Here is an 11,879-nt window from a genome sequence, read left to right on the forward strand (position 1 = left end):
CCTACAAAACTATAATGAACATCTTATAATTAAAGCCTTGGAGTTAAATTCAAGTAAGAAAGTACTGCAGACTAAATTAAGTACAGGCAGGAAAGAAATATTTCAGCTCTATGACCAGCAGAATGTACTAGTATCTAATAGAGAGGAATTGCTTGAAGTAGCGAGATCATTCTATGCATGCTTGTATGAAAGTAAAGTACTGGACCCACACAAAACTCCACAACATAGGCCACACCGTCCACCTATTTGTAATGTAGGATCAGAGGATATTCCGGATATTGCGACGATTGAGGTCAGACATGCGCTGAGTCTAATCAAGAACAGAAAAGCACCTGGTCAGGACAGGGTTCTGCCGGAAATGCTCAAACTCAGCACAGACAAGCTTTGGCAGGCTCTAGCTGTTTTGTTTACTAAATGCTTAATGGAAGGCCGAATACCGCAGGACTGGAATAACGCTATAATTACACTACTTCACAAAAAAGGTGATATTCGTAAATTGGACAACTATAGACCCATCAGCCTCTTGTCGCATATTTACAAGCTGTTTACAAGAGTTATTGCTAACCGGCTGTCCAGGAAACTTGATAACTATCAACCACGAGAACAAGCTGGGTTTCGTACGGGATACGGGACAAATGACCATTTGCAAACGCTGAAAACGCTCCTCGAAAAATGTCACGAGTATCAGAAAAAAGTAATTTTAACTTTCGTAGACTACGAGAAGGCGTTTGACTCTGTGGAATTTTGGGCGGTGGAAAAGGCTCTTGCTGACTGCAGAATTGATGAGAGATATATACGCGTAATCAAATATATGCAGACTCATGGCACATCCTGTACCAACTAAAGCATGTCAGACTAAACTAAATTTTGACGTGTCGGGGGACCGCTTTTACCTTCAAAAATACTTACATAAATCAAATGATACCTAGCTAATTACAACATTCGTATAAAACAAAATTATATACACAGTTAACAGTAGTATATACTTAATTACTTCTAACGTTAGGCTAATAAATTAGAGCGGTCCCCCGACACGACAAAATTTAGTTTAGTCTGACATGCTTTAGTTGGTACTTACGTAGTGTTAAAAGTTATTTTTTGCTTTTTATAGAGGTTAGCGTTTTTAACCTTTTGTCATACTAATTGCGTACTTTTTTTGGGTCGGGGGTTTTTTTAAATTTATAATTTTGGAAATTGTAGCGGGTATCATTAGTAATGACAACTTTTCAAGTGAGATGTGTCCAAGAAGTGACGAAAGTGAAATTATTTAGCTGATTATTTAATAATCTTATAGAATTATGCTATCGTTTTGTTTGTTTTTAAAAGTTTTTAAGTATATCTTTATGCTACCATAAGTTGATTTCGTTTCAATACTTGTTTGTTTTATTTTTAATTAATTATATTTTGTGACGTTCAGGAATACTATGCATCATACGCTGACAGAAAAACTTTAATATTTCTTAAAATCATCTTATAATTTTAATTTAAAATGCAGATTTAGCTAGTTAACAATATATTCTTTAATATTAGAGTAAATATAATAGAATTCACGAAATAAAAAAAAAATATTTCCTGTGCGTCACAGGGTATTCTTTTCTGAAAAACACCCTTTATCTTTTTCTGTCATTCAATAATGAATCATTTTTTCTGCAAATGACATAGGTGATCTTCACACTGCCCCGCATCATGCTGCATCTTGCGTGTCGACGCACCTACGCGCGTTCCTGCGGGAGTGCAGATCTGCATCATCGTGCGGGTTTTTTACGCACTCACGCGCGTAGGTGCGTTTTGTAGATTCACGCACGGCGGCTTCCATTTTCAAACACACACGTCACGCCCATTCAAAATCACGCGCGGCACTGCGGGATTCGGTGTGCCATACCTTGCGTCTCGCCCCGCACCTACGCGCGGAGGTGCATGTTTCTCCGCGTGTATGCGCGTGATCCGCATGAACGCGCGTGGATGCATTTTCAGTGTGTTGGACTGTGCGTGTTTTCCATACAAACGGAGCTACTTACAAACAACGGAAGAACACGCATCCACGCGCTACGCTGCATCATGCGGGGCAGTGTGAGAATCGCCTTACGATTGCAATATGATTGTAGAGCAGTGGTTCCCAAACTTGTTTTGTCTACTGCCCACTTTGAGATTAAATATTTTTTAGCGCCCCCATATTTTAGGGTTCCGTACCCAAAGGGTTAAACGGGACCCTATTGTTTTCGCTCCTCTGTCCGTCGTCACCAGGCTGTATCTCATGAACCGTGATAGTTAGAGTTGAAATTTTCACAGATGATGTATTTCTGTTGCCGCTATAACAACAAATACTGAAAACTAGAATAAAATAAATATTTTGGGGGGCTCCCATACATCAAACGTGATTTTTTTGCTCATTTTTGCTCTGTTACGGAACCCTTCGCGAGTTCGACTCGCACTTGGCCGGTTTTTTACCTATTTAAAACCCTATAACTTCTTCGCAAGTGTGTCTGTTACCATTTTATTTGATTGTTTGTGTCTACTTTAATTGCGAAGCGGGGCGACCGATTAACATTAACATGATTTTCATTTTTTCTATACCTATTCAATAAAATAGAAATAGAACCGAGTTTGAGCAATTTTTTAATTCATATTTGTTGATGTTCACAAGTTGTTGTTGAGAGTCGAGAACTCATGCAGTCGTTGTCTAAGAGGCCTAGCTAAATAAAATTACAAATGACCCCCCAGGCCTCTACACAACAACGCCCCCATTTTCTTTCTGGGTCTCTTACCGCCCCCCTTGAGACCTGCAGCGCCCACAAGGGGGCGTTATCGCCCACTGGGAAAGACAGAGCAAACTACCGTATAGACCGAAATCACCAAAATAGCAGACCAATCGAATGTCGTAGGAATACGATTGGTCTTATATTAGTAGCAGAATGCCCGATATGGTTTTTTTTTTTTTAATAATGTCGAGACACCTTTTCACACACGGTCTGTTATTAATTAACTTGTGTTATGGGTGCTAACACAACTGATACACTACATATAGCTACATATACAGGGTTACTGGTAAGTAGACCGCATCCTTTCAGGAGGTGATAGTATAGGTCAATACGGACAAATTTGACCCTGGGATACACTGGGCAAAAGTTAACCCGTTTCAAGATAATCGAATTTCAAGATCAGTCGTCTAGGTACACGTATAACTTTTCATTATTAGTTAAAAGTCTCATTTTTGTGGATTTTTGTTTGTTTTTGGATAGAAGATGAATCATTTCATAATAACAAACCATAAAACTGTACAAATCTCAGAGGAAATTATAGCGAACAGAAATTACTTTTTTAGTAGATATTTTCTCAAAAATATTACTTTTCATTTTTTTGTGCAGAATACTTAAAAAACATCTACATTTATATGGCTATCCAAAAAGCCACAAAACACACAAAAATCCGCAAAAACGAGACTTTTAACTAGTAATAAAAATGTATACGTGTACCTAGACGACTGATCTTGAAATTCGATTATCTTGAAACGGGTTAACTTTTGCCCAGTGTATCCCAGGGTCAAATTTGTCCGTATTGACCTATACTATCACCTCCTGAAAGGATGCGGTCTACTTACCAGTAACCCTGTATACATATTTATAAATACATATTGTAACACCCAGACCACGGCCAACAAGCATGCTCATCACACAAATGTCAACCGAACCGGGAATCGAAACCGGGACTTCAGGTTCGGCAGTCCGCATGGTGATCATTGCGCCATCGAGGTCGTCAAAAAAACTGCTATTGTTAAAACTGCTATTGTGATCATATTGCGACTCAATTTCTATTCGATTTTGACATTACTAACTTAGGAGAATCGGGCCCTAGTCTTACCAAAAGGTATCGGTTGCCCGGGTGGTGGATTTTGACACGTGTGTTTACGTGCAAAATGTAAGTAATATTACGGGGAAAAATAAATAAAAACAATTTGTTCTAAAACAGTATTTTATTGCTAACCACCACACTGTATCCTTACACAACAATATTTCACGAATACACCAGAATGGATCGAGCGAGTGTCCCACATCCCAGCGAGAGATGTTGAAGCCAGTGAAGCGATATTTGCGTGAGTTCCCGCCGAAACACAGAACACTCAGTCGGGAATGTCGGCTCTGTACGTACAAACTATTGCAAATATACGTTGAAACGGTTATACAATAAATATGTGATCAGATTCGTTCTATCGTTTTGTTGAGATCATTTTTTATGCCTGTCAAATTCAAATTTCCCGCCAAATAAGCTGTCAAAAAACATGATCGGATAAATGCCCCAAAAATTAGTTTTTTTTTTTACAGTTAAAATTCGTTAATTATAATTCCTTTATTTTACCTAGCTATTAACTTGGATCATCTTTCCATATAATAAACGAATTTCACTGCAAATAAACAAAAACTCACTACAAAACCGTGTGTTATCTCAGCAAAACGACTCCGAATGTTTTTATTCAAGGGCGGCGGCACCAGAGATGATCTCAATGAGTTCCCTGGTGATGACGGCTTGACGGGTCCTGTTGAAGGTCAAGGTCAGTTTGTCGATCATCTCGCCGGCGTTCTTGGAGGCGTTGTCCATGGCCGTCATGCGGGAGGACTGCTCGGAGCAGGCGCCTTCCTTCAGAGCGTAGAACAACATGGAGGCGAGGGAGAACTCCATGTAAGATTGGATCACGTCGGCGTCCAGAGAATCGTAGGTCGCCAGTTTAGGCGAGCTCTGGAAATTGAGAATTGTTTTTTTTTTTGTGAATCTATCGATTATACTCGATGGTTTATGAAGAAAAATTCAGAAGAATCTTCAATTTCGAGAAATGTTCTTCACTATTTTTAAAACATTATATTCAAAAGCCGAGGCTACATTGTTACAAGTGAGTGATGTAAACTCTTGTACCAGAGCTAAAATAATACTCCATTCAAGTAAACTCCAGAATTGTTCCACACATAAATTATGATGTATGTATCCTGTCCTAATCTATGTTGTATTATTGTTTCTGGCCCGTTTCTTTAAAAAACTTATTACTTAATTACTTTTAAGACAATCTAGACAAATAATTCTTACCTCAACAGCCTTCTGGCTGAAGAGCGGCAGGTTGGACTGCTGGTAGGACACGACGGAGCGGAACTTGTTGTAGATGATCTTGCCGGAGCCGAACTCGTAGTCCGACGTCAAGATGGCGCCCGCGATCTTGCACGCGTCGTTAAAAGTAGGGGGGAGACGACCGATCTGTGGGGGGAATACAACGATAATGACTTTGTTTATCTGCAGTTTCACCAGCATTCCCCAGAGAATTCATTACTTTCTACACTTGGATAAAAATTTTGTATATTTTATTTTTTCTATATGAGCTATATTCCATTACTCTCTCTCTATTAAATAAAATTAAGCAAAATTAAAAATTTATTAATTTATTATTATTTAAAATTTATTTTTTAAAAATAATGAAATAACTCAAAACCCCCGACTTAACCCAATTATATAGGAATCTCCGTCGGGGGCTGCCATTAAACCAGCTAAAGGATTTCTAGTGTTGTGAATACAATTATTGAAGAATTGTAGATGTTTAACGATGACATAAAATACACTCAATTAATTGTTGAAATTTCATATAGAAAAGGCAGCCCCCGACGGTCATTAGTTATTGGTTAGGCAATAGCCTATTTATTCGATTGTTAGTTATGCACCTTTTTTCTTGCAACTTATAACTGACCTCATTGCACACACTGAGGATATGCTTGCCGTACAGACGCTGCAGGATGGCGCGGGACTTGTCTCCCACACAGATGACCTTGATGTTCTCAGCACCGGGCTCCGCCAGGCGGGTGCGGATCACCTTGGAGACACCCGTGTGGACAGCACCGCACAGACCTGGGGATCAATTAGTAGTTTTAGTAGTAATGTGGTGATTACATAAAGTTATTAGTCCCTTCAATGTTTTAATCCATGCAAATAAAATATTTTTCTCATGTTGTGTAGCATAATCCAAAAAAAAAAAATGGTAACATTTTGAAATTGAAAGTGTTCAAAGACACATATTGGTCCATTTAGTCAAACATACAGGTTATTAATAAAACCTGATGATAGATAATACTAGATTTGAGAAAAAGAAAGAAGAAAGCTGCTAGCCAGCGCTTATTGGCTCTGGTACCACTCTGTAAGAATTACATTTGCCTCACGTTGCTTTTAGGGCATGCAATTTCGGTAAAACAAAAATTACCGGTAAAAATTCGGTAATAAAAATATTTTTACCGGTAAACCGGTAAAACGGTAATTTTTGTAATTTTTTTAAAATGTGATATTATAACAATAAGATTGGGTAGTCTTAAAGCAAAAACTAAATAAATATGCAAAGTATAAGGTGGTAAACGTTTTTTTGTGTCGTGGGCCGTAACAAAAAACATGTCAGTACCATCCGTATGCGATGTCGCCGACAAAATGCAAGAGAAACGGCTGCGATGGTACGGACATTAAAAAGGAGTGACACCTGAGGACACCGGCAGTGTGAATGTGATACTCAATCTCAATATTGGTGATGTCGAATGGTTGAGTGTCGTAATGAATGACATGAAAATCTGCGAACTCGAAGAGGAAGATGTCTATTCAGGAGGATAGAGCGAAGTGGAAGAAGGAAGATACGGAAAGCCGACCCCGTCACAAGACGGGATAAACGCTAAGAATTACCGTAAAAAATATATTTTTCATTGAAGGGAAAGCCCTTTTTTATGGTAAATCATCAAATGACAGACTCTTTCTGTCTAAAACCCATGTTTTTTAGTAGGCGTTTTATGGACCAGGGTAGCGGTAACTCTTTCGAACAATCCCGCGGCCCCGGCAGGCCTTGGCCCTGCTGGGCCCCACTGGGTTTGCTGACATCTCCCTGAAGAGCCCGTGGAACAACGCGCGCCGCTGACACGGGTCTGTTGTCTATGCAGACGGTGGAACGATGAGCCACTCGAACTCACCGCCCACAGACCGACGCCTACGGTGGCCGGGAGTCGTCTCTCGACCCTTGGCGCCCGTGGTGTCTTCCTGGTCCACTACAGCGGCTGGGATGAGAGGTGCTACTCGCAGTCGCTCCGCCGTCTTCTTCTCGAGCATGACTGCTTCGCAGAAGGGGCGACGGCTTCCCATTCCGTCTAGCTCCGGACCATGGCTTGAACCAGGGAAGGACGCGAAAGGTCGCCGCTGCCTATTGCCTCGACGACAACACGGCGGTACCCTTCCCAGGCCGTGCACACCTGGACTGTGTGCTCCACCGTGTCCTCAGAGCAGTCCGCATGGTGGTGAAGTAAAAGCCCTTGCTCAGTAAGGTCAAGAGTAGGTAAAATAAGCATTAGCTACATTTGTATCTAGTATGAGCTGACAGCTATGAGGAAAAACAGAATAACTGAATAAATACAATTTGTTTAGATTTTATAAATTAATGGTGCTCCCACATTGCCGTTATAAAATGTTTGTAAACATTTTATAACACCAAAACATTTACTAACAAATGTTAACAATTGTTGCACTTTGTTAGAAACTGTTACATGTTATAAGTGCTCCTACATTGATGGAAAATGTTTAAACATTTTATAACATCTAGTATTGGCTCGCAGTTTGGTTTCGCCTTCTGAGGGCCGAGGACGTCTACACGGAAATGGAAGAAGATTTGCTCATTGGAATAGCTTTTATTTTTTGTTTAAAAAAGAAGAAAAAGCGCTCTTATTGGATGCGTTAAACGCTAAAAGCTAAGCCACAGACTATCTCAAGGATTTGGGTATTGACGGTTGCTTAAAAGATTTTATAAGAATGAACAGTTCCGAATTTGAATATCTACAAAATTTGATTGGGACAAAAATAGGCAAACGAGACACTACATTTAGAAAATCTTTAAGTGTGACGGAAAGACTTGCGGTAACGTTAAGATTTTTGGCAACTCTAGCCCCCACCGCACCGCACCGCCTATCTCGCCATCACTCTTATAAAATGTTTACTAACATTACTAAACATTTTCTAACATGAAAATTTATTTGTGATTAAATGTTTGCTAACAAATGTTTACTAACGTTATTAAACATTTTCTAACGGCAATGTGGGAGCACCATAAGATGAGAAAAAAGATTTGTATCTAACCTAGAGATAGTTAAGGACACACAAGTTTACTTTTCTAAAAAGCAGCAACTATAACACTCTCACAATACGTAATGTATGCAACATTACATTATATTCAGGCTACATAACAAAGATTTGACGTTAAATGAACAATTGCTATATTTTATCAGAAAAACGTAAAAACCGGTAAATTACCGGTTTCATATTATTTTTACCGGTAATTTAAAACCCGCAAAAATGGGCGATTTACCGGTAAAAACGAAACCGGTTAACCGGTATTGCATGCCCTAGTTGCTTTAAATTATGTAACCAAGAGTACTAACGCCAATGAGCGCTGCTGACAGTTTGGCGCCGGCTACCAGCTTCCTTTCTCTACATGGCTTATGACTTACCCCTGTCGGAGGTCATGGCGATGTACAGCTCTTTTGGTTCATCCGCAGGCGGCGCAACCTGACACAGACAAGAATCGTGTTAACCTATTCATAATTAATAGGAGCCTCCAAAAGAATGGCAAAAAGTTGGATGTTTTAAGGCAAGGGAGATTTTTTGTGTGCATTGACACACACAATAGTTTCATCTAGTCTAATAACTAGCAAACAGTTAATTGAATGCGAACATTTTTAAAACCATCCCTGGAAATGCGACCTTTGTATGCAATTATACACATGCTAGCTGCAAAAATAATAGACACTTACACATTTTTTGTTCACAAACAATTTTAGAGGAATCACTCCCTGATCAAGCTTCCGAATATCATTATTTTGGATATTTACTACAATAAAACTTCACACATCATCTCAGCCATGGGATGTCCACTGCTGAACATAGGCCCTCCCCTTAGATCTCCACATATACCCGTAGGAGGCTACCTGCATCCAGCGTCTTCCGGCAACCTTTATAAGGTTGTCTGTCCACATTGTTAGTGGACGTCCTAAGCTGCGCTTGCTAGGCCGTGGTCTCTACTCCAGCACTTTTCAGCCCCATCGAACATCTGCTCTGCGAGTAATATGGTCTGCCCATTGCCATTTCAACTAGCTAATCCGGTGGGCTATACCGGTAACCATCATACACTAGTGAGTTATTACCTCGGCCCTCTCGTAGAACTGGACAGCTCCCTCACCGTAGGGGCGAGCGGCCTTCAGCTCACGCTCAGCACGAGTGTACCTGAACACATTCACATTATTGTAAGGATATACATGCAGTAATGTTTAATAAACTTTAATCATATTTTGATAATACAGATAGCTTTTTTGCTAGCTCTTTCGTGCCGTTCTACCAGTTTCCCATACTCTGACAAGAGGCAAAGTTTACAAGATCGTCCAATATATCCCAAGTTTACCCCAATGACCTCAAAAACTTTTCTATAGTTGATGGCAACAAAAAGTATGCTGGAAGGCACCTCACATTATGCTTTCCTGTGTTTGAGGATATAAATGAACCCGTTATTTGCCAAAATGCATGTGAACAAAATTATTGCTACTGTTCAAAGGAGGGTATAATGCGTATTTTAAATGTACATAATTGGGTTTCCTACCATTATCATTACCACCAAAATGCTCCATATAGTCTAGCATCTTGCAATGAGTTGAAAGAAATTGCTTCTCAAAATTGATCATTTGATTTTTACTATTGTAAAACATTGTAGGATACAAGTGGTTGGCAATCTTCTATGTTCATAGTATCAATGAAGTTCACAACTGCATAAAATAATTCTTAAAAACACTAAAAAAACTAAAAAGCCCTGTTAGTTCCATATAAAAACTGTCATTTAATGAACCTCATTCACAGGGAACATAATTTGATTACAATTGTCAGATTTGAAGGTATTCCTTTTTCAAAATTTGACTTGTACCTACTCCACAGTAAGGCTAGTCACTCACTTAGCGGCTGACACCATCTTCATGGACTGGGTAATCTTCTGAATGTTCTTAACAGACTTCAGACGGATGGAAATGGCTTTCAAGGTGGCCATATTCCTGTTCTGCTGCTGGTTGGCCACCGCCAACACTTGGCAGACACCCGGTGCTGCACGTCCTAACATTTTTACGGCTCTGAAATGTAAAACACAAATATCAGATGATCGAAATGCAGGTTATGTCCTCAGATACCAAGTTATGTAAGAGCAGTACACTAGCCGACATTGAAACACAATTTTCGTTGATTTGTTACACTTGGATTGTAAGCGGTTCGTTTAATAAAAATGTTAGCGCAAAACACTAATTTAGAAATGAATACTAACTTTTCAGGGCGTTTCTTTAGCCAAATTAACCACCAGTCGACGAAAAATGTCGCTGGCTGAAACGTTTGAGGGATGACAGCAAGAAAAAATTATGAACGCGACAAAATTATAAAAAATGTGGAAATGCGTTCAAAGTTAACCATATGGTTTTATAGATTTAAAACTTTTTACTTTGCATGAATAATTTTCAATCAATTGCAAGTCTGTCTGATTCACTGTATTTTCTTTGTATGGATGGAATCCGAATACTAGATTTAATTGATGATGTACCTATGTACCCACTGCCCATATTCGCAGAAATAAATGAGTTAGTTTGTGTTTGTGTTTGATTTTAGTTATCCTTTGTGATCAGAAATAAAGCAAATAACCAAAGGTGCAATGTTAATCATACTAAAATAATATTATAAAAAGATTTAATAATAATTTTGTACACAAGCGTATACAAAACGCAGTGACATTTTGACAATATTTGACGTTGATTGCTAGTTTTGGTTGTCAAATTGACGAATTTCTACGTCTTCCTTTTGTTTATTGTATTTTTGTTACTGAAATCTTCACTAAAATATCAGCCAAAATGCCTGAACCCGACAAAACTGCGCCTGTGAACCCTGAAAACATTCCGGAGCAGCCCACAAGAGAATTAACTCAAACAGACCATTTGAATAAGAAGTTATTAACTTCGTTGTTCAAAAGGATGGATGAAGGAGGTGACTCAGTTCTCTCAAACATGTTAGAAGACGATAATAAAACGGAAGACCACGAGTGGGAAGACTAGATTATAGGATTATTAGTTCGTAAGAGGTTGATTATAAGCATTCCTTAAAAAAATAAAGTTTTTATAACCTTTGTTTGCTTTTTATTTTGTTGACCTATTGTGTTTAAGGAACATACAAATAATTTACTGGCATGATCCATAGTCCGTATTTTAAAACTCACTCAATTGTGAAGTAATCCGAAATGCATACATGCACCCATAGATTCAGGCAAGAGCGTACCTACCACCAACTCATAACCATGTAAATAGAGTAGTACAACGGGAATTTCATTTTCTCCTTGTACAGATTCAAATTTTAATGAACCATCAATCAATGAAATGCTCAATCGATTTTTATTATTCTATCCCCTTATTATATAATCAAAGCCCCTTATACAGGGTTACTTGTAAGTAGACCGCATCCTTTCATGAGGTGATAATATAGGTCACTGCGGACAAATTTGACCATGGGATACACTGGGCAAAAGTTAACCCGTTTCAAGATCTTTTCTTAACAAGTCGTCTAGGTATACGTATAAGTTTTTATTATTAGTTAAAAGTCTCAGTTTTGCGGATTTTTGTGTGATTTGTGCCTTTTTGGATAGCTCGATAAATGTAGATGTTTATTAAGTATTCAGCACAAAAAAATGAAGAGTACTATTTTTAAGAAAATAGCTACTAAAAAAATAATTGCTGTTCGCTATAATTTCCTCTGTGATTTGTACAGTTTTATGGTTTGTTATTATGAAGTGATTTATCTTCTATCCAAAAACACACAAA

The 11,879-nt window shown here is 38.7% G+C and overlaps 1 protein-coding gene across 1 annotated transcript; it reads right to left on the minus strand.

The window, feature by feature from the left end:
* Nucleotides 1-3,955: 3,955 nt before the first annotated feature.
* On the minus strand, nucleotides 3,956-10,504 carry LOC124642287 (ATP synthase subunit gamma, mitochondrial). Its single transcript, XM_047180647.1, has 7 exons — nucleotides 10,346-10,504; nucleotides 9,987-10,157; nucleotides 9,192-9,270; nucleotides 8,499-8,556; nucleotides 5,723-5,880; nucleotides 5,074-5,238; nucleotides 3,956-4,731 (listed from the first exon to the last, which is right to left on the minus strand). Exons 2-7 carry the CDS (start codon nucleotides 10,145-10,147, stop codon nucleotides 4,465-4,467), a joined length of 888 nt encoding a protein of 295 aa, XP_047036603.1. The 5' UTR covers nucleotides 10,148-10,157; nucleotides 10,346-10,504; the 3' UTR covers nucleotides 3,956-4,464.
* Nucleotides 10,505-11,879: the final 1,375 nt, after the last annotated feature.

This window comes from Helicoverpa zea, chromosome 24 (assembly GCF_022581195.2).
Source record: "Helicoverpa zea isolate HzStark_Cry1AcR chromosome 24, ilHelZeax1.1, whole genome shotgun sequence".
In the NCBI taxonomy this organism is placed as follows: Eukaryota; Metazoa; Arthropoda; class Insecta; order Lepidoptera; family Noctuidae; genus Helicoverpa; species Helicoverpa zea.